Consider the following 24,377-nt stretch of genomic DNA (forward strand, 5'->3'; position numbering starts at 1 on the left):
ATTTTCATACATACTGCCAGCAGTGTGGTAAATGGGGGGGGGAAGTTCTTTATGCCCAAACATTCATATACCTTTGGTCTAATCCTTCTCTGTGTTTCGCTTCCCGTGGTATCCCACTGAGGTAACCTGTGTCCTGGGTACTGGCTGGTCAGTCCAGCAAGCCATCATCGCTGTGATGCCCTGCTTACAGGATTAAATCTACCCAGTCATGGTCTCACACATGACAATGGTTTTCTTATTCGTTCTTTCTATTTATAAAACATGTCATGTTGCTATCCTGCCTTGGTACCTTGGTAAATGATTTTTTACTATAGCCACTGAATTATAATGATCTATATTTACTACATATATTCTCAAATATGTAACTTAATAGGCACATATATATAACTCTGTTATATATATATATATATATATATATATATATATATATATATACAAGTTATATAACTCTGATGTAACCAATCAATATAGCCCTCAATCTTGTCAGAAGTCCGGTGATTATTAATATGTTTAAGTTTATGACAGACAGAATTTCCCAAAGTCTTTAACAGTTTGCCCCACAAGGTCTCAGAAGATGTGAACACAGCTTCAACAGTCTGCATGGATTATGCTATGACAATCACGGAGAAACACAGTGGACAAAACTGGATACCCTCAGAGTCAGATGATTTATCTAAATCAAGGTAAGTCATTTCTCATGCCACACGTATCCATTCCACAGAAAAAAGCTCTGCGTCTTCTGGACCCAAAAGCCAGACTGACTCTGCCCAGGTTGCCATGAAGACCACAGAGACCACGGGGAACGGTTGACTGATGGACTCTGTCATTTTTAATAATACACGAATGGTAGATTATGGTTTATTCTTCCCCAGATTCTGACTACACTGACAGCTAAGGTAACTGTAACTTAACTAAGAAACAGACCTCTGAACTCAGTTTCTAGCAACTAGTTCAGATGAAGCTTTCACAGATGTAATCTGTTACTTGCTCACCTGAACTCGGTCTTCATTGACTAAATGCTTCATATTTCCTCTTCCTGCTACACCACTGTCCTATTCGAGTTCTTACAAATTTGCAACTAATGAACTTCCCACTATAGGACCCAACTGTAATCACAAATTCTTATTCCTTCTGCTCCACAAAAAGCTTATCTTAAAGAATATTCAGGTTGTTAGCCCATGTTGTTATCTCTTTTGTAAACTTATAAGCTACAGGAAACCCACTCAGACCTACCTCTCATGGACCAAATAGACTCCACCCAGATAAGTACACCTGCCCGAAGTTCCCACTTACTACCTATCCTAAAGGTAGTGTGTGTGTGTGTGTGTGTGTGTGTGCGTGTGTGTGTGCGTGTGCGCGCGCGCGCGAGCATCTTGTCAAGTTCAGGCGCTTACTACATCCAGGACAGCTCTAGAGAAGTGACCTCCAGATGTACCAATCTCCTCTCACAGACACAGATGTTTCTATTAGACCTGTTCTTTCTGACCTATCCTCGGACGGTTCCACAGATCCTGGACAACAAGGAAAAAGCCAACTCTAAGACTGTACAAACATCCCCAAACCCATTTTTCTAGGTTCTCTAGAGACACATACCCCCAAAGCAAGCAGGAAGTAGTCAGAGGTCACAATGACCGTATTCCTGCTCCACCATCACCTCTAATTTTTCTTTTTTAGTTAAACCAAAACAGGGGGAATGCTGGTATTCTGTCTAAGCTCCACCCCCACAGCTACCTGGGAACAGCCAGGTATGGTTCGCCCCACAGTTGCCTGGCAACAGCCAGCTGTGCCTGACTACAAAGGGAGCTGCTTGTCCCCTCCTCCCTCTCTTGCTTTTTTTGCTTCTCTGCTCTTGCCCCCTTCCCTGTCCCTTCTCTCTATCCTCCCCTCCCCTCCACATGCCCATGGCCAGCCTCTTTCCTCTCCACTACTCTTCTCTCGTTAAACCTCTCACATGGAACCATGTTGGCTCGGTCTATCTGTGTGTAAGCCAAGATTTAAATCCTAATAGGTCCCAGTGGCAAGGATCTCTGTGTCTGTTGAATTCCTGGCCCTGTGAAAGAGTGTGCCTGTTCCTACGAGATCTCATCTTCCCAGCAAGACAACATCCAATGCTTCCATGCAGACTTGGGAACAACAGGACCCTAATATCCTTCCAATTATTCTAAGTTGTATTTATTATTCGTTCTGGATGAGAGTGCTTCAGAATGTCACACCCTCAGGGACTTGGGGAAGGACAGCTCCGATGCCCTGAATCTACCTCATATTACAAACAATCCAAAACAATGTAGACGTGGGGGTTACTTTTGTCAATATTTACATACATTACTGATTGGGAGAAGCTGTCAGTCTCTTCCCCAAGGTCCCATGAACTAGAAGCACAGGATGGCAAATTAGAAACTGTTAGTCAAAACTCACGGAATACATCCATAAACATGAGGCTTCGATCACCTCATGTGGGGACTGGTTCAGGGCTTTCATCACCAAACCGATATAAGTATTCCAAATAATACTGGAACAGCTGTATCAGTTTATTCAACTTTATCATAATTAAGATTAGCCATCTCAAAGTGGTACCTATTGCTCCCAGCTGTGACAATAATAAGAAAAAATACATGAGTTTAAATAAAAACATGTTAGGGGACAATTGGATGGCAGACAGTCTCTGTCTATTAAACAAATAGGCTCCATCTCTGTACCTCTATCTTGAAGTTGACCACAACTAGATGGCTTTCTTGAGGATTTTCTATTTAATTTCAAACTTAAATAGTTATTTTTAAAAAATCAATGAAAGGAGTATTTTTATAGTCAGTTACGGATCAACTTATAAACCTAGGGGTTGATGAATGGTAATTGGAAAGGTCAGGCAACAGGTGAGAGAAGGGGGTCCGACTCCAGGGAATTTACTAGGTTCTCTCTTTGTATTACACAGCATACAATTTAACACTTAGATGCTAAGTGTTCCTCCTTCTCAAAGAGGGAGAATCCAAGGCACCTAGAAGCTCAGAAATCTGTCTACACCCACAGGGGGAAGAACCAGGCTGCAATGCTGCTATGACCCTGACACCCACATTCTTTTCCCAGCTGTTCCTGGGAGGCCTCTTGGCACTCAGACACAAACAAAATTCTGTGGTCAAGCCGTTAGGCTTCAGTTGATGAATCTGCATGCGTACATTTATCTAGAACAAAACGCACCTAGAGACATCTGTGAGATGGTATGGAGAATGCAGGTGTGGAGAATGCAGGGGTGTGTCTATAGAAGAAATGTTCCAGGAACCCAGGTGAAGAGCATTCTCCAGAATGGAGAAATCTTGTTTCAAGCAGCTCAAAGCGAGAACTGGCTGGCAGCACAAGCCTTCAGACTCTTGGGAAATTGTCTTCAGCTCAGTCCAAGACCTTGGTTTGCACTCATTCCCAACCTGTATGCTTCTGTCAGTGACTAGTGCCTACCATGCTCTAAATTCAGCTGCAGTGTCAATGTGTGGTAAATGCAAGCCCATCCCAGATTCAGATGTACCCTACCAAGACTCAACCTGATAAGGGGAAGCCATGAAGAAGACCTAAGGGTCTGAGCTGGGCAGAGACAGACCACCTTGCTTCTTGAGACATCCAAGGCTTTTATGCTGGGACCAGACCTTCCTGAGATTAAACCACAGCCCACTATGCCCCTGCCCATTCCTGCTTCCTCCCCTGCACCTACGAGTAAATCCAGAGAAACATCCCTCCCAGAAATGGCTCTTTATGTGAGCGATCTCAGCCCATGCATTCCCTACTCCTGCCTACTGCAGAGCTAGAAAACTATCCATTGGGCCATAGGGATCAGTCTGAACTTGCTTACGTCCTTGGGACACAAGGTCATTGTCAGTAGCTTCCAGTCTTCTGAAGAGATAACTGGCCTCACAAAGATTTGGCTGAACTGTAGTGGGGAAAATTGATACAGAGGTTAGATTTTCACACTAAATCAACATGCTACAGAATGGGAGTTAAGCAGACAGAAGACAGAGGATGAGGTCTTCATAACACGAGGAGTCAATCTAAGCTTTGAATGACCACAGGCATGGACTGAGGGGCGAACTGAAGTTGCCCACACATGGAATGGTAGGGACCAGCTGTAAATGCAAAACCTTGCCTTCTTAGGAAAGGCTGCCTTTCCTGAATGGGGGAAATAGGCACAGCAGGTATGTCAGGCAGTGGGGCATGGATGTGCCCATCCCTTTGGAAGAGATGGGCCTCTGCTCTGAACTTCAGGGATACCAGCAACCACTCACAGACATATGACACCCATTTCTGCTCTCTCTCTCTCTCTCTCTCTCTCTCTCTCTCTCCCTCCCTCCCTCCCTCTCTCTCTCTCTCTCTCTCTCTCTCTCTCTCTCTCTCTCTCTCTCTGTGTGTGTGTGTGTGTGTTTTCACACTAGTGTGGTCGGTCCTTGGCTGCCATCTGCCATCTCTCAAGTGCCATTCATTTTTTTGTCAAAGATTACCTCTCTCACAGTCCTGTAACTTATCAGGTTGGCTAGGCTTGTTGGCCAACGGCCTGAGGATCCTCCCATGTCTACTTCTCCAGCACTGGGATTACAACAATACGCCACCATGCTCACCTTTTAAAACAAAATAAAACTAACAAAAAAACAAGCCATGGATTCTTTACCAAGTTGGCTACCTCTCCAGCCCCATTGTCTTCCAGCTTTTTGAACCACACTTTCAATTGTTTAAGTTGTCTGTGGTATTTCTATAACACACTGCCTCACACTCCACAAACTCTAGAAAATATTAGTTAATCAATCCCGGTACTTAATATAATGGACAAGGAGGTCTGAGAGGCTCTTGGAAGGGTCTCTTAAGCCACACATACACATTTCAACACTGCCTGTCTTTGAACAAGGAGCCCTGGTTTGTAGGTTACCAAGCCTTATGTATAAGCTTTGTGTGTCAATATTGAGGTGCTAGTTGTAATCAGTTGTCTCCCTTCAGACTTTCTCTATGACACCTGCCTCTTATTAAAGAACTGGAATGCTGAGGTCTATCTACCATCTTTCAAATCAGATTTGAAAACTCAATGAAAAGAATCACAGCTCCATCTGTTTCTCAACTGAAGGGCAATTTTAACAGAATCGGCTTTACTCACAAGGCACTGGAAATGCTGAAATACTAAGTTCTTTACACACACACACACCACACCACACACCACACACACACCACACACACACACATACACACCACACACCACACAGACCACATACACACACACCACACACACACACATACATACACACCCACCACACACACATACTACACACACACAACACACACACACCACACACACCACACCACACACCACAAACACACCACACACACCACACACACCACACACACACAACATATACCACACACACACAACATATACCACACACACCACATACACACACACATACCACACACACACAACATACCACACACACACACCACATACACACTACATACCACACACACACACTACATACCACACACACACACACACCACACACATACACACCACAGAGAGAGAGAGAGAGAGAGAGAGAGAGAGAGAGAGAGAGAGAAACTGCTTGAACAAATGAGATGTTATCAAAATATATACTGACACAGAGAATCATGTAGCCAGGGATGGAATTTGAGAGCAGAAAATCCAGTCCTGGCTGCCTGCTTCACAGTGCCATTCCGCTTGCCTTGGTTTAAGTGGGGCTGCCATGTGCTAATGACATCCCGGTTAGAGTGAGCAGGCTCTAGCAGGTGCTTCCAGGTATATAAAATCCCTGTGGAAACAACACGCTTCCCTGGAACTCCTGAAGGACCTGGACTTCTGTGCCGCCCAGCCCTGCTCCCATCTCTCCTGGGGCACGCTTACCAGCACTGGGTTTTAACCAGATTTAACCAGATTCTCAGACTCTCAGACATCTTGATGTGTAGCCTGGCCACTCTCCAGATGTCAGACAGTGGGAAAGTTTTAGATCCTTTGCAAATACCACCTGGTTATTGTTAAAACAAGGTGGCCTGCCCTCTTCATATGCACAGAGTGGCATGCAATAGCAGGTATCTGGTTTAGTGCACTCCATGCACAGAGGAAAGTGTCCAGAACAAGCCCTCCTTCACACGCCATTCCTGTGACAGCTTTAGTGTGGCTCACAACCCGAAATGACACTAATACAAACCTCATGTCCTTCTTGGGGAAAGCATCTTCTTAATAAGTGTACTGCTCAGCCATGATTCTTATAAGCCATTTTCCCTATGCCATGAGCTATGTATCATGCTACTGAGAAGGACAGCAAAGGCCATGGGCTACTCACCTACAATGTAACCTTCTCCTGTTAAGGCCTTTTGTGATTGAAAGTGAAGGAACAATTTTAACAACATGCAAGTCAGCTGCTGAACACTGAGCCAATTACCGCGTTTGACCTCAGTGTTGCTTGTGGAACCTTCTTCTGCCTTCTGCAGCCTCTAAAGAGTTGACTTTAGCCCTCTCTGCCAAAGCTGTTTTCTGACCTTGGTAAGAAATCTCAAATGGCTGCAATGTTCAACAATGAAACTGCCAGAAATTTATTCATAGTCTCTTCCTACCTCTCCCTTCTTCTCTCACACGTGCCCCCACACAGCCCTCAGCAGACATGAGACCTACTGCCATCTGGTGATGACACACAAGAGGGAGAGGAACTAGCATGGAGCACTGGAAAGTGCACACACTGTACCAACTGAGCTTGCATCCTTTCAACACACCAGAGCACCAAGCAGCCTCTCATCTTTAACAGAGACTACACATGAGGGGCTGGGGTGACGACGGCTCAAGCAAGGAAGCGCTTGCTCTGCAAGCATGAAGAACTGGACTCCAATCCCCAGCTACGTGCAAACCCAGTGTTGGGTGAGTCAAAGACAAAATGATCCCTAGAGCTTGCTGGCCATCCAGTCTAGCCATACTGGTGAGCTCCAGGTTTGGTGAGAGACCTTGTCTCGAAAAACAATGTGGTCTGTCTCTGTCCAGCTCAGATCCTCAGGTCTTCTCCATGAATTCCCATTATCAGGTTGAGTCTTAGTAGGGCGGATCTAATCCCTAGAAGTCTCACTTGGTTATGAAAGTGGAGGCTACTTCTATCGTGCCTAGGCACTAAGATCTCTTGTGGTGATGTGACTAGGAATGGCGCCCACAGACTCATGTGCTCAAATGTCTGGCCCATAGGAAGTAGCACCATTGGGAGGCGTGGCCTTGTTGGAGGAAGGGTGTCACTGTGGGAGTGGGCTTTGAAGTCTTCTTTATGCTCAAGCTCTGTCCAGTGTGACTCACAAGTCTCCTGCTGTCTGCGAATCAAGATGTAGGTTCCTCAGCTCCTTTTCCAGACCATGCCTGCCTGCACACCACCATGCTTCTTGCCATGATGATAATGGACTAAACCTCTGAAACTGTAAGCCAGCCCCAATGAAATATTTTCCTTTCTAAGAGTTGCCATGGTCCTGGTGTCTCTTCACAGCAATGAAACCCTAATTAAGATATTTCTCTCAACAAGCATAAGAACCTGACAAATCTCTAGCAGTGAAACCAGAAGTTTAGCCTCAGAATTCTCTAGGTGCCAAGTCCCTTCAACAGAACACTCTCAGGACTAGACACTTTAGTCACAAATGCTCTCAAGATGCCAGGGACTAACTCAAAATATGCCTCTCCTTATGATTATTCAAAGGGGGAGGTGAAAAAGGAATTCAGAAACACAGGATCTAACATAGCCAAATTCTTCACCAAGGTCCACATCTACAGTCCTATGTGGATTGTCTATGAGGTAATGGTAACTCTAGGTATATGACATTATAGAAAATGAAATACAGATACAGAAAAAAGACAGAGGGAGACTACCAGGGACAAGGTATGATGGAAGGAAGTAACTGCACGGAGGCACCATTCGAGAATTTAGGAGAAGGCTGAATTGTTTCTTAATTTTGATTGTGCTGTCAAAACTGATAGAACTATGTACTTAGAGGTGTGAATGGCAATGAGATTTCATACTTCACATAAATAAAAGTGATGCTGTTGCCAAACCTCAGAACCATATGTTAAAGGGGCTGTAGGTTTCACTGTATATCAATTATACATTTTCCTTATTAGAATAAATGTAAAACAAGTATATGTTAAGTCCTAAATTTTGAGTACCATAACAAATATATTACAATGGATATATTTTATGTGTCATTTGACTTTTATTATGACTTGTCATTGGTAGCATCACCTCCTCAGGGTGAAGGTCTCACATCAATGCTTCTCCAACTTTGATATGGCATGATTCTCCAGTTTAATACACGGCAAGTTCTGAGTCAAGAGTGGCAATTCCAGGTGGCCTGAATTTGTCACAAGCTTCCAGGTGATGCTGTTATAAGGTCTGAGGCACTAATGAGACCACTAGATGTGGAAAGCTGAGTCTCTGGGAACTGTCTATTCAGGAGGAATGGGCCCGTCTTCTTGCCTTAGCCTCTATGAGTCAAAGGAACCATCTCTTGGTGACTGTGCCACTTTCATGAGAGATGATCACTGACTAGCTGTCAAGCCGTAGGGTATACTTCCTCATGTCCAAGTGTAACCTAGACCCAGGCATGGACTGAAAGTAGCTTATGGTAATGACAGGGTCTTCTCCACAAACACTTAGAAACCTGCCCCTAGGATAGAGATCTCAGGAGGCCTCTGAAACCACAGAGGACCCCACCACCCATCCATCTGACCATCCATGGATGCATCCAACGATCCATAAGTAGCAGAGGGATTGCTTGTCCAGCAAAATGACCCCCATACTGATTTCCTGTTGTTCCTCCAACATTCCAATGTCTTTGTGGGTACCAGTTACCAAATGTGGAAATCTAACAACCAACACAGAATCCATCCCTAACACAGAACACTAATTTTTGGGTGGTCTCTCCTATAGGAGTAAGAAGTGATCATGGCAGGAAGTGAGGTGTTGGAGGATGAAAAATGGTTGGGTTATATGGTCAGTGACTTCCTGATTTTATACATACATGCATGCATGCATACATACATACATACATACATACATACATACATACATGTGTGCATGTATATATAACAGAACTAGCATTGATGATGCCTTTTTAGGCTAAAAAATAACAAAGCTATATGTGCCTCTACGAATGGCTTCTTCACCAACAGATACTCTCAGGTTAAAAACATCTCTCAACAGATTAAACCCTGACGACATTTCATGTCCTTAGCTTGAGGTTTTCCAATGGGAAGCAAATGCACATGTATCAGGAGTTCATTCTAAGAGTTTGTGAAATGCCATAAACCACGGGAGTGGAGAAAGCCAGGGTGAATACCGTCCTGAGAATGAGTGCTGTTGATAGGGCACAGTCGTGTGCCCAGGACCCTATCTTCAGACCAGAGGATTAATGGCAAAGCTTTAGTCTCAGCGTGAGGATCATGAAATAGCAAAGCCCCCCTTGGAGGTCCAGGATGGGTGTTCACAGTGTGTCTAGAAAATGTCCATTATAGCTTTCTCCTCCAGGATATCTGTGATCTGAAGACTGCTCCCTACTGCAACTGCTACCTACGTTAGCTAACCCATCTTCTTGATCCAGCTGTACACCATAAGCACTGCCTCCTCTTTTTTTTTTAAGTCTGAGTGTAATACCCAAGCCTCCACGTACAGCTACATGCAATAATCTGTTCAGATCTATACAATAAACATGCTGGGTAGCTAAGCATTGTGGTTTCTCCATCAGAGAGCCTGGACAACCAGATCCCAGAATTTTTGTGCTTGTGTGCCTGTGTGTCTGTGTGTCTGTGTGTCTGTGTGTCTGTCTTTTCTTCATCCCTTTAATGTTCCAGCCAGGTCCATCCCTGGAGCTGATCTGAGCATGGCAATAGACAATGTTTAGTGCCATTTCTATCTTATTTCCAGGCACCTTAAATACAATATATACAAAAAAAATACTAGAATATAGAGAAACGGTACTCTGCAGGTGAGAAGTCAAAGAAGTGCAACTTTTCCAAGGACACGAACTAGTCATTGCTATTATAGTTTGATTTCTGCTGCTGTGATTCAACACTCTGATCTAAGTCAACTTAAGAGAGTAAAGGGTTTATTTGGCTCAAACATCTAGTTCCTATTCCATTACAGAGAAAGTCAGGACAGGAGCTCACTTGAGCTTGAACTTGAACTTGAAATAGAAACCATGGACAGTGCTGCTTGTCGCTTGGTTTGTACACTCAGCTCCTGCTTAGCTGACTTTCTTAGACACCCCTGGCTCTAGGAATGGTGGCACCCACAGCGGGATGGGCACTTCTACATCAAATAGCAATCAAGGCAGTGCCCTGCAGGCAAATCTGGTTCATCCATCCTCAACTGGGACTCAAATAGACAACAAACCTAACTAGGACAAGAGGTAAGCAGGATTAGAAATCCATCCCACAAGTCCCCTCACCCTCCCTGGACTACTGTGCTAGCGCTGATTCAGTGCTGACTCACTCAGCCCCAGGATCCCACTGCTGAGAGAAGTTGCAGGGTGACAGTGTCACCCTGTGTGTTCTGCTCCACGCCTTCCTCAGAGAGCTTTGTATTCTCACAGTGGGAGAAGATGACATCACCACAGGCCTTTAGAAGCCCCAATGATCAAGATGACCAAGAGGGGAGCATGTTGTCTAAGTGTGAGCCTAGATCTTGCCTTGGACAGTGGCAGGGAAAGGCAGTCGAGTTTTGAACATCTAGATTTTGAGGTGTTTAATGGGTATGAAAGAGAAAATGTTTAGGGTCATGCTAGTTTGTATAAATTTACTGAAAATGTGAATGGATAAAATTTGTAATAAATAAATAGAAGTTACAATAAACCTTTAATGCAACAATGAAGAATTGATGAAATGCAGAAAAACCAAAATTGGCCAAGACCTGATGATTACTGAGGTGATGAGTCTTGGTGAAGGGATTATTTATACTGGATTTTTTTTATATAGTTTTCAAATTTCCAGAATTAAAAAGCTTACATTTCACATAGGCACACAGAATTGAGGACGTAGGATGCCACCAAAATGTCTAGCCTAGGTCAAATAATAAGGAGACACAGGATAAATGAGGGACATCTTACAAAACTGTCATATATTTTAAAAATAGCAGGGTCGTGAGGACAAAGAATGACTGAAGAACAGCTCCATCATAACTGTCAGTCACAGCAGCTGGATGCCATGTGCGATCCTGGCCTGGGTCCAGATCAACAGTAAACCATGAGCTGGGAAGACACCAGCTCGGGGGATAAAAGCACTTGCTGTTTGACCCCTCAGAACCAGGAATAAAGCTGGATGTGGTGGCACACTGTAACCCCAGAACCCTATAGAGAGATAGATAACTCTGGGACCCTATAGAGAGATGGCTAACCCCAGGACCCTATAGAGAGATGGCTAACCCCAGGACCCTATAGAGAGATGGCTAAACCCAGGACCCTATAGAGAGATAGATAACTCCAAAACCCTATAGAGAGATGGATAACCCCAGGACCCTATAGAGAGATGGATAACCCCAGGACCCTATAGAGAGATGGATAACCCCAGGACCCTATAGAGAGATGGATAACCCCAGGACCCTATAGAGAGATGGATAACCCCAGGACCCTATAGAGAGATGGATAACCCCAGGACCCTATAGAGAGATGGATAACCCCAGGACCCTATAGAGAGATGGATAACCCCAGGACCCTATAGAGAGATGGATAACCCCAGGACCCTATAGAGAAGTAGGATGCAGAGATAGGAGAATCATCTGGAAGCCATCAGGCCAGCTTGCCTTGAGTACAAAGCTTGGCAGAAACAAAGCCCCTACCTCAACAATGTGGAAGACAGGGATTGAGTTCTGAAACTTGTCCCCTGACCTCCACATGCAAAAGGTGGCACCTGTGGACCCATGCTCACATGCGCGCGCACACACACACACACATACACACACGTGTGTATGTGTGATGTGTGTGTATGTATGTATGTATGTATGTATGTATGTATGTATGTATGTATATGTATGTGTATATAGTTCTCCACAGAAAGCATGGTTCCTTCTTCTTTTAAAGTACACGTGTCAATCTCAAGAGCACAGCCTCCAAACCCTTCTGCACATTAATCTCCATCCTGAGTTACCCAAGGGTTCAGCTGTAGAAATAATGCTACCACTGTGCAGACCAGGAAGTTGACTCTTAAAAATTTGACCTGGAACCAGTATTGTGGTCTATGTCTATAATCTCATCACTAAGGAGATGGAGGCAGGGGATGGTGAGTTTCAGACCAACCTGGGATATTAAATGAGGCCCTGTCTCAACAACAACAATGAGAGAGAGAGAGAGAGAGAGAGAGAGAGAGAGAGAGAGAGAGAACACTTGAAGTTGGGTGAGTGGGTAGGTGGGAAGGATCTGAAAAGAATATAATCAAAATACACGGTAAACAAAAAATAAAGAAGAAAACAACCTCCAGTAACAATAACTGGAATGGACTTTGGTCAGCTCAATTTGGCAAAGCCTCTTTGATTTCAATTATTTAAAGCATTTTATTCTGTTCAAGGTAATAGGATGTTGTGCACACTGCAAAAGTAATGAAGTCTTAAATAGAAACCAAAAAGCCTCATGGCCACAGTAATGTTCAGGAGTAAATTAAGTCAGCCACTGTTCTTTCTTTAAAGATCATCAGCTGAGAGATTATTACTCTTCCTGTTACTTCTTCATCAGGAGAGAGGGAAGTAGGAAGACGTGAAAATGAGCCCCAAGTCCCCCACTTCCAGCTCCTGGGACTCACTTGTTGTCATGGCAACTGTGTTATCCTGTATCCTGTGATAGGCAGAACTCGCCATGAGCATCTACGCATGCTCACACTGTTCTGTTTGGTGATAATTTTCAGTGATTGTTTTCTTTCAAACAATGGCCTGGATAATACATCATATTGCAAGGACAATTCATAAGCAATCCAAATGGGACATGATTCTCCCTCACCCTCTCTAACTATTCATTTAGCTGATAGCGAAGCTTCTGAGTTGGAGTATCCATAGTATGAGCCAGTAAAACACGGTCCACAGGCAAAGTCTGCACCCTCTCACCTTTGTGCATTCTGTCAGTTAGGAATCGCCTTTGGAATTTAGTGGTTGAAAAAAATAAACTCACTGGCCTTAACATGCTCAGGCCCTGGAATCAATCATCAACACCGTGACAAGAAAAAAGAAATAAAATAATCATCTCTGAGAGGCCTGCCTGAAAATTATACAAAATTAACATTTCAGCCTCAAAATGATGTTGTTTGAAATTATGGCCATGTATGATTATTAACACACTGCCCATGGGTGCTTTTGTGTTGCAACACCAGAGCTGAGTGATTGTAACAGAAACGGTAGGCTTACAAAGCCTAAAACCGTTCCTACCTATCCCATGGGCTCTGACCCACAGACATGGATGTATGGAAACAGCAAGACCAGGAGGTGAAGCATTTCTTCCTCGCTACAGAATCTGTCCCAGGCCCTTAGGATGGATACCTGGGCCTTTTCTGATGAGCATCCTATGCCCTATCAAGCACTACATAGAGATTTGCTGTGGAGGCCTTTGAAATATCGTCTGTTTGAGCACTGTGTTCCCCCAAAATACACAGTGAAAATTATTTCCAGTGCCACCATTTGAAGAACTGGAGTCATTTGGGACCTGATCAGGTTATAGAAATCTGACTGTCGTGAAGAGGTTTATCAAGTTGATAAAATGGTTGAACCCTACCTCCTCCCCATTCTATCCTGTCTGCCACGTGAGTTCACTACACTTGAAGTGTCATCTAGGAAGCAGAAGCTGACCCCTCACCAGACACTAAACATGCTAGTGTCTCAGATTTCCACCCCTTTATAATAAGTTGATACGTTTACAAATTACCCAGTTTCAGGTATTTTTCTATAGAAACACAAAAGTTCTAAGATAAAATTTGTTTCCTAGAAGTGTCACGTAGCAAATACCTAAACATGTAGATGTGGCTTTGGGACAGGACAACAGGTAGAAGCTAGACTGTAAAGTGCTATTCTGATGTAGGACAGGAAGCAGAGAGCTGGAGAGAGCCTCGGCTGCTCAGAGCTTGTGTAAGGGGTCACGAACAAGACTAATGAGAGCTGTTCTGATGCCAGCCCAGAAGGAAGCTGGTATCAGGAACTGGAGGAAAAGCTATCCTTGCCATGAAGTGGAGAAACACTTGGCTGAGTTCTGTCCATATTCAAGTTCGTTAGAAGAAAGAAATTTGGCGGATGATGAACAAACATATTTGGAAGAAGAAAACCCTAAACAGAGTGCACAGACTGAAGCAAGCTTCCTCAGGACTGCTTATAGGAAAGTGTGAGAAGAGACATGTGAGTTTAAAAGGACATTTCTCAGTGTGATTGTGTAAACCACACAAAAGCGTGTTTGGGAGAGAATACCAATTGTATATTCAAACAAGGGTTTGGTAGGGTTTGTTTGAATACAATGAAGCTGAGTATTACTCACCACAACAATGGAAGAATGATTCCCCACGAAATCATAGAGCTCCTTCAAGGCATGTCCCCATCACAGAGTACCAAGGCCTTGTGGGATAACAGTTTTGTAGGAGAAGCCCAGATCTCGTGCAACTTCAGGCTTACTGCCTAGTACTAATTCAAGTTTCTGATTCATGCATTTGGACACAATGTTTCTTGGCTCAAGTGGACCTAGGGCAGCTAGGACCACTGCTCTGGCATGGTCTGTGCAATGCTAACTCTTCAGGTACACAGAGTATTAGATCTATGGAGAGGAGACATAGATACCCCACCTAGATTCAGTTTGTACTGGAGAGCCTAGAAATCCAGGCAGAGAATTGTCTCAGGGGTAGGGTTACTACAGATGGCTCCTGATAAAGCAGTGTCTAGTAGAACTGTGGAACTAAGGCCACCCATGTAGAGTTACCAGCACGTGAAGCCAGTCTGGGAAGGATAGAAATGAGACCCCAGCTACCGAGAGGAGCACAAGGCTTGCTCTTAAAGATGGAATATGGTGCTATAGATTATTCTTAAGCCTTGAGATTTACTTTTATGGAACTGGGAAAATAATTCAGTTAGTGAGCAGATTACCTTTCCAGCATGAGGACATTAGAACCCAGTACTGGGGAGGTGAAGACAGGGGGATTCTGGGACTCATTGTCTAAGCAGCTTAGCCCAAACAGTGAGCTGCAGGCCAGTGAGATACCTACCTCAAAAAATTATAGTAGATGGGGCTTGAGGAACACACACACACACACACACACACACACACACACACACACACACACACACACACACCGTGAATAATTTACTTTTTGGTCTTCTTGGGTTTGGGATTTACTTGGGGCAAGTTACCCAGTCTTCTTTGGCATTCCTTCCTTTGGGAAAATCTCCCATAGGCCTTTTGGCCACCGCTCGACAAGCACTTAGCACCTCTAATTTCACAGTGCCACAGCTTGAGGGGATAGCGCCTTAGAGCGTCCCCCTGGTAAGTGAGACTAAGGGCTTTACAAAGGGCGCTCTGCATGGCGCCTCTGCCTTTCTGCCAATCAGCATGAGAGAATGAAGTGACAAGGTACCATCTTGGAAGTAGAGATATCCAGTTATCATCAGACAAGGAACTTCTGTCACCATGATCTTTGTCTTCCCAATCCCCACAGTTCTGAGAAATGGCTTTTTACCGTTTACAAGTTACCCAATTATCAGGCACTTAGTCATGGCGCCTGAGGGAACCAAGATGAGATCACGTGACTGGACCGAAGGGTTGGTTAGTGCTCTAGCGCCACTCTGGAGGCGGGAGCTTGTTACTTACTCCTTCATGCGCTTCACCTTGGTCCTAGCCATTGCACTGTTGAAAACAGTTGGTCCAGGAGACACATCTGCCACTGCACTGGTGTTGGTCTTTGTGTCTGAAAAACAACCAATGCATTGACCTCATCAGCACTGCTACCACCCAAGGTGACATTCAAGGGCAATCAGAGAAGAAAAGCTAACCCACCCTTGCCACAGGCAATGCTGCATTAATTAGAGATGAATTCAATTATCACACGAGCATTAACAAGATTTATTCCAAATAACACGAGTTTTTTATGGTTTTGAGATGCACAACAATTTCAACAACGAACCCTCTCTCAGGAAAGACTGTTTGCAACCAGTCTTGGTGTTTTAAAGGTGAGTTTTTACATTAGAAGACTGCATTGATCAGTAGAGCCAAAATTCTGGGGAGCTTTGGGCCAGTTTCTCTTAATAGGTGTGATAACCGTTTAACTAACAGGGATGTCTACTGAGAGGAGCACCTCTCCCTGCATCCTATCCACACACTTGGCCATTAGCTCTTTGTGAAGAAAAGCTGAGGTGATGGGGGAGTCCAACAGCATGGAGAAGGTCAGAGCTGGCACGAAGGTGAGCTATTGAGGAAAGCCGAGCTAGCATGGACTCTGCTGGGACACTCTTTCCTGAGAGACCCCAGAGGCCCTGCAGAATACTTTAGAATTGAGAGACCCTGAACACAGGGACTGGAGAGATGGCTTAGTGGTTAAGACCACTAGCTGCTCTTACAGAGGACTAAGCTCAATTCCCAGCACCCACATAGCGACTCACAACTGTGTGTAACTCCAGTTCCAGGGGATCAAGCACCCTCTTCTGGCTTCTGTGGGCACGCAGGCGTGAAAGTGGTGCACAAACATCCATGCAGGCAAAGTGCCCAGACACATAAAATAAATAAATAAACAATGAAATAAATAAAAGTTAAGAAGCTCAACCAGGGTCACTGGCGAGGGCTCTGTGCATCCACAGAGTGGGGCTCCATAGTCGGCCCCGCTCCCTTCCCTTCATGGAGCTGGGGGAGAGACTGTCTCATCGGGAAGATCGCCATGATGCTGTCACCCACTGGTAAAGCTGTGCGGTGCCCATCCTCAGGTACCAGTTACATCTGTGTAAGAGCCGCGCTGTGAAATTCCTGCTCTTTCCTCAGAGAATTCCGTACAGTGACCTGACTCAGGGGCCGCTCAAGGAAGCAAGGACCAATTGCTACTTTATATAGTAAGTAGTCAAACTATTTCCTTCATATTTTAAAATGTAAAAAGAAATCAAACGCAGATGCTAGTTTCTTTCCATATATATCCTCCTTCTGGGTAGACCCTGAGGGCATGGGCTCTGCTCGGAGCTTCTTGTTTTTATAGATTTTTCTTGAGATGACATTTATCTTGCATAACTTTTTGAGGCCCTGCTCTTTCCTCAGGGTAGATCCCTGGATACGGAATTATTGGATCTCCGGGCATGAACTTTTGAAGAGGGCACATCTGAATTAGTGAAATTCTTTCTGTCCTCCCAGGACCTGGCCACGTGACCATGTGAACGCGTGGCTTTATGTTATAGACACAGTGGCCAACTGATTGTCGCCCCTCTCTTATTCCTCTGCCCCAGCAGCTTCCTGTCAGTTCTCATTTCCCACTAGCCCTGAACAGACAGATGCAGGCCTCTAGGCAAAGCTTGGAATAAGAAAGATGAAGGCTTGCGGGTGGGATGCACATCACAAAAGTGTATGTCTTGCCTGAATCTGAAAAGTCACCAAGTGTATCACAAGTATGGTCCAGGTGAGATTAAAATATCAGTTCTGCCAAGAGAGAGAGGTAAGCTGCTTTCTCCTCTCTGGGAGAGGCCTGGCAAGGCCTGGAGGCTTATGGAGTTAAAGGTCAAAGCAATTTCCAGGAGTGCTAAGGGTTATTTCAAGCTGACCAATCTCAGCATTGCTGGGAAAGATATTAGTCCTTAAGTCCAGAGGTAGAGAAAGGGACAAAATGACCTCAGGCTGCAAGCTTGGCGAAGCTTGGAGCTCTGTAAGTAAATCTTTCCCCATGTTTCTCACTGAGAAGCTCCTTCAGCCTCTCCATCCTGTCCCCGGATGGCAACAGTGGTGGCTTTATGTCAAACAGAAGGATGACACATTTAACAATCATGATGGAAACAATCTAGCTACCTTCTAAGGAGCCACTGAATCCCAAATGCTAATTTGATGAGGCTTGCCCAGAGCTCCTGTTGAGGATACAGATTTAGAAGAAATCTGGAAGAAGTCTGGAAGGGGTCGGGGGTTTCACAGTTCTAGTAAGTATCTGCTGGTCAGGAGAGCGCAGTGAATAGCAAGGTTTTCAGACCCAGCTAAGCGGCGTAGGTCTAGTGTGACTGGGAACACAAGACTCAGTCAAAAAGCAAGCCTGAGCCATTTTCTTCCTTCTGTAGCACTCTCTGGGCCAATTGTAGTGCCTGGCTTATTCATTTTCCTATTAAATTTTACTCTTTTAAAACTAAATAGTTAATGTCCCCTTTTCTCAGGAGTTAGTGACATTCAGAAAGGTCTGGGAGTCGCTCTAGTCCTTGACTCTGCCCTGCCCATACCCAAGCCCTCTGAAGATGGTGACAGTGACCACAGGGCTGGGTTGGAGTAGGTGGTGGCAGACTTATCTTCCTAGAAAGGTGACCTGAGGAGAGACAGCACCCAAGCAATGCTTTTAAGACTCTGAAACGCTTCAAGGCCCCATCATTTCTTACACTCAAAACATACACCCAAAGAGAAAAGGTCATTAAACCTTTTTAATGTGGCTCCCACCTAAACCTGTGGTTCCATGGAGCTACATAACACACATGTGCACACGCACACATGCGCATGCACACGCATATACACACACAAATGACCCCTAATCCTGAAGTTCTTTCTTAAAGTGTTTTTAAAAAATGGAAGAAACTATGATTTCTATGCTGTTAAATTAATTTTCTCCTAACAGATTCCAAGAGCAGTTTCACACCAGTAGAAAATAGTGCGTGTGGAGGCCTACGCAAGTGTCAGGGGCAGTTGCAATGTCAAGAACCTCTTAGGGTAGCTCTCACCTGTCCCTGCTCCCACGGACCTCTCAGCACTGCACAGGAATCACACCCTTCCAGACTGATCTTTGTTTTGGTTTTGCCTCCATCATTTCCCTGAAGTACAAGGTTTGAGTACGATAGGTTTGATGCTGTTGGACATGGGGAATTCAGAACAGCACAGTGAGGGTCTGGGCAAAAAAAAAAACGCCCACACACGGGGGGATGGGGGGCTGTGGCTGCTGTTCTATCTCCACTCACCGGCTACTTCGCCTCAGGCTACCTCCCCGATGATCCCCGGCTTCCTAATTTTATGTTTAAGTGACTGCATTAGCTGAGCGCTTTCCCTCAAGTCCGAGAATAGGTGTAGGACTTAAGTACGGGACACACACGGAGGAGACTATCCAATGCTAAGGCAGATAATGAGCTGTAGGTGGAACCAGGGGCATAGGGACACATGGCTGGAGCTAACGAGTGTCCTGAGCATTACCAGATTGCAAACGAAAGCATTGCGGAGTCTCCTTGCTTTCCTGTGGAATACAGAGTGTTGAGGCTTAGGACACCTGACACCCCCCACCCCCGGAGATGAGCTGCAAACACTTGGGCGAGGCATGAGCCTGCGGATGCTGAGCTTGCAAAGCTGGGCTCCTAACAAGATTAATCAGGATTCCTCCCACCCTGGAATCACACAGCCCACTGGGCTGTCTTCCCTGTAGAGGGGACAGCTTGATGGTGCTGAAGGTTTACAAGAAGAGAGAGTCTCCCTTCTTCCTTCTGAGATCTCCCTTTACTTCTTTGGGATCCAGGTTCCAAAATGGGAACCTGCGCCTAGAGGTCCTGGCCCCCACTAAACTCCGTGCCACGTGGGCAGCAAAGAGCTGATTCGGGCACGGGCATTTTGGTGGAGATCTCCGGGACAATGCTTACTTTGCAGACACTGCCTTTGGTGTTCTGGTCTCTTAGAACACTTGCCCAGAACCTCCCTCAACCCTCTCTGCTTTCTCTTAAGTTCCCAAGGCATATCCAGAAATTAGCAGTTGCTTGACATCAGCCCTGTCCAGAGGATTTGGCCCTTGTTTCTTTTTCTCCTCGGAATGGGAAATGATGGAATATTCACAGACTTTTTTTTCTGAAGAGAGACAGGTAATCACCATTTCAGAATATTTGCAGGCCATACAATCTCTGCCATATTTATCCAACTCTCCTGTCCTCCCATTAATGCAGCCACAGGAATGAACACTGCTATCCTCAAGGGAAACAAATTTACAAGAACAGGCAGTGAGCTCGGTTTGGCCTGCTGGCCACAGTCTGTTGACCCTTGACCTCAGTGATGGGAGAACCAACATGGGTGTGCGCTGGTGGGGTGTGTAGAACACCTCCGGATAAACTCTTCATTTTCCCAATGGGGAGACTGAGGTAAGGAGAAACTGTGAGACTTGCCCAAAGTTGCAGAATCAGAAGGGAAGAGTTGAGCTTGAGCCATATAGGTGATGTGCCAGTTTAAATAAAATCAGATCATCTGACACGGACCCTCCTCCGAAGGCTGAAATGTGGGTGAGACATTTTATCTGCCACCTCACTTCTACCCTCCCTGGTCACAAGCCAAGAGCTTATTTCAAGAAGGCCCATATATCAGCAGGGGCCCCATAAAAGCTGTTCCCCTCTGCTGAGAGGATTATCTGAGTCAACCTTTGGGAGTCTTTTTTTTTTTCTTGAGCTTTTCCTGTGCTGATGGTGAATTTAGGGTAGCAATCAAATTGCCTAAAATTGGCAAAGTAGGCTGCCTGTCTTTGCTATGTCGCTCCAACACCCCAAGGAGGGAATTTATTATTCAGATCTACCTTCAAGTAGGTTTGGATATGCTGCCTCAGCTGCAGACCACCCTCAATGGTGGCCCTTTCTAGAACAGCATAAAGCTGCCTCCCTCGTGCTGTGCCCTCTCAGGTGGCCCACATTTAATGACTGGTCTTGGTAGAAGCAGAAAGCTGACCATGAGGCCTGTGAGGACAAGTGGGGTTCCAGAGCTCCCCCTGAGTTTGGCTATGGGTTGTCAGGGTTGTGGCCCTGCTTAGCTTCCCCTTGGCCTCATCCTGTGTTCCTTGCTCTTGTGGCCCCAAGGATCAAGAACACTTACACATAAGTATCCAACCCAGTCAGATCACTACGTGTCAAAGACTCCTTCCTGTAGAAGCCAGCCCCCTAAACATGGCACATTAGGTGAAGCAGGGGAGGCTTGGGGAATGGAGACAGCTGTCTTGGAATTTTTTGAATATGTGGTAAAAAGGATGGTGTGTCCATGCGTATCACCGTGCACCCATTCCAGCTCTCTCAGAGATGATGACACAGAATGGAAGTCATCACATAAGGAAGTCAGTGGCAGCCCTGGTGCAGACACTGTGTCAAAGCCAAGTCACATTAGGAGTCTGTGGACACAGCCAGTAGGGGGGAAGGGGAAAGATGACCCAGGTGACAACATTCTTCAGTGCCTTCTACTAGTGGTACCTGGGATACCACAGATGAGTGTGTGAGCGGGGTCCTGACGCTGTGACTCAGTTTCCTCATCTCTGCAAATAAAGCTATCTATTAGAATTGTGATAAAAATTAAACAAAGGTCTCTCTCTGTGCACAGATGTGTGTACATTATTGTTGGTAAAGGCCAAATAAAAATTTACACTGCCTCCCTCGTCCCTAGGGCACCTGCCACCATTGATCTTCTCAAAAACAAACAGCACCCCAGTGTCTATACCAACATCAAGTTGTCAGAGGGAAAGTAGGTCAGCCTGGAAAAGTAAACTCCTCTCTCATCTCAGAGGGGCCATGGTAAGTACCAAAAGGCAGGAAATGGGTAAACATCTAGTTTCTACAAGGATGCTTCCCACGTCAAACTTTCAACTGAATCTTACAGAAGACTGCAGCATTAGATTGGGGCTTTGGGAATCTTCATTTCCCTTTGAATATACTAGAAGTGACCTCTGTGAACAGCCGTATCAATAAAAAGAGAAGGGGATATATCTGGTTTTGGATGAATATGCTGTAATCAAATCAGAAGGAGAGGAGAAGATACCTAATTGTAGCCTCTCCACCAGAGAACAGCTAGTGCATGCAGGCTCAGCATTCTATTCTGCCAGTGTAGAGAAACTTAGCCTCGGAAGCGAAACCTGCTTTCTTCTGAAGCATTAAGTTTGGGTTAGATTGAAGACTGAGAAATAAAAACAAAATGGCACCATCTCCCTCTCTGTCGGCTGAAAAGAATCACTCAAGTCCTTCATGTTCACTGGAGACAAGATAAAAGACACAGAGAAAGCAAGAGGTTCGGGGGAAAAATCAGCATGTCAGGATTTTTATGGTGAGCGTGTACACCTGTATCAAATACAGCTTTGCACACTTCAGCTTTTATGACGCACGTTTCTCGCCTGTGAAGATTCAGCTCCCGCATCATTCTGCACAGAACGTCTGTTGAAGGTGCACTGGCCACAGTGGATAAGCATTTATTGAACCCAGTTTTCTACTATTATATGGAACTCTGTGGTAAGGGTATTGGTTTGTGTTTGTTTTTACATATAACTCTGAGATAAAGTCCTAAGCAAAGGTTTCTGGGTCAAAATGCTTAATTCTTTCAATTTAGTATAATGCGTATGTAAAAAAAAACTTTCTAGGTTGTAAATATCACAATTTGAATGTGTGGCACTTTATTTAAAACTTTGCTCAATTTATCAAAATGTATCCAATATAAGCACGTTTGAAGGTCTTAGCTAGCAGTGACAACATGTCTGGGCCTGGCTTTGAAGTCTGGTGGTTACCAAAGTGTGGGTCCTGGACTAGAATCACCAAGACTAGTTAATAATATAGCCTGCTGGGCTCCTACTGAGCTAGAACCTCTCGGAGGGGTGGAATGTCTATCTAAAGGACCTAACACTCCCAGCAGTGTGAGAAGCACACTGGTACATCCCACACCCTGTCACTGTGTGTCCATGCCAACCCATCTGGATGTACCAACATATCTACCCATTCGGAAGCTCCCTGAAAGCATGGACATCGGGCATACCTGATGCTCCCACACGTACCCTGTAATGGTTCTGTGCCAACAAATAGTTCAAACATGCTTCAAAATTGAGTGACTTTTAGTTGAGTGGAACTTTATGTACATCTCTAACTTTTCACACTGAATAATTTAACACTGTAGTGGCTAATCTCAATAGTCAACATGACTGCATTGGGAGAACCTAAGAGGATCAGTAAACACAGGTCTAGGTGTTGTCTGGCATTTCCAGAAAGGACCCATATGTGAGAGAAAAAACGGATGCAGGGAAAGGGGAAATCTCTCCCTGCATGTGAGCAGTGGCATCCAGCAGGTTGGGAACCTGGGTTCCCAGGCATCGGAGAATGCAAGCTCCACTCCTCTGGAGCAAGAGTGTCTGTCTATCGATGCTGGCATCAGACATGCAGACTTCACCTCCGTCAACCTTTCCATACAGATTCACACAAACAGCTCCCCAGGGTGCCCGCAGGCTTTCAGCGTCATACCGGGGCTACCTCACTGTCCCTCACCCTTCTGGTTTCTTGGACTGAGAAACTACTGGGTTCTCTGCAGACATCCATTGTTGAAATATCCAGCCTCTAATCATGTAAGCCAATTCAATAAATCCATGTATGTATGTAGTATGTGTGTATGTATGTGTATATGTATGTGCATGCATGCATGTATTTACTATTTGTTCTGTTCCTCTACAAGACCTTACTACACAGTACTTTGAAATAACCGGATAACTTTATTTTGCTGACTGAACCACAAAGGGTCTGTCTCATCAAGAAAAACAGCAATTGTTCTCCTATCTCATTGCTACTAGAAAGAAGAGCTTGCTATTCTCTCTTGAGAGCCAGCAGCCTCCGAAGCTCAGACAACCAGGTTAGCCTGCTGTCCCCAAGTAACTGCCATGGCCCAGAAGCATTACTGCATCACAGTCTGCATCCCACCCCCTCTCCTAAGCTGGGCGGTGTGGATGGAAATCAATTCTCGGATGATCACTCATCTGGGCGGACCCGGAGGCCTGGGCTCTGGTTCTGCTGGCCGGCGCTCTGCTGTGTGTGGCCCTGCCACTGCTGTGGTCCCCTAGGTGAGTGGGTACTCAGCAGGGACATTCACTTCACCGTGTGTCAATCTGCTGTTTCTGTATGAGGCACCTGCTCCCTCTACAGTCTGCAGCGCAGAAGGTAAATCAGAAGCTACCGGGCATCATCCACCCCGAGTTTCCGCAGAAGCCAGAAGAGCACAGGCTGCCACAAAACACTGCAAGGCGGCTCTGAGTTTTCCTTCCCAAATTCTTTGGTATCTTTAAGTTCTCCCTTGGCAATAGCGAAAGTCTTACTTTAGCAAATGTTTGACATCTTGCCTTCATATTATCTCTAACTGTGGCTTGGGGGAAAGAAGACATTATTTCTTTAGGGAAATAAAAAGAATTTAAGCCAATGAGGTGGCTCAAAGGATGAAGGCATTTACTTGCCTTGCAAGCCTGGAGATCT

The 24,377-nt window shown here is 45.1% G+C and overlaps 1 protein-coding gene across 13 annotated transcripts in view; it reads right to left on the reverse strand.

Annotated features, from left to right (window-relative positions):
* The window catches only part of Nek11 (NIMA-related kinase 11), a 259,233-nt gene that overhangs the window by 32,256 nt on the left and 202,600 nt on the right, over nucleotides 1-24,377 (reverse strand). For all 13 annotated transcript variants that reach the window (NM_001413824.1, XM_017595687.3, XM_039081562.2 and 10 more), the window contains one exon: nucleotides 15,814-15,910. In NM_001413824.1, coding sequence (NP_001400753.1) covers nucleotides 15,814-15,910 — 97 coding nt within the window. The remainder of the gene's footprint in view (nucleotides 1-15,813; nucleotides 15,911-24,377) is intronic.

This window comes from Rattus norvegicus, chromosome 8 (assembly GCF_036323735.1).
Source record: "Rattus norvegicus strain BN/NHsdMcwi chromosome 8, GRCr8, whole genome shotgun sequence".
Taxonomy (NCBI): domain Eukaryota; kingdom Metazoa; phylum Chordata; class Mammalia; order Rodentia; family Muridae; genus Rattus; species Rattus norvegicus.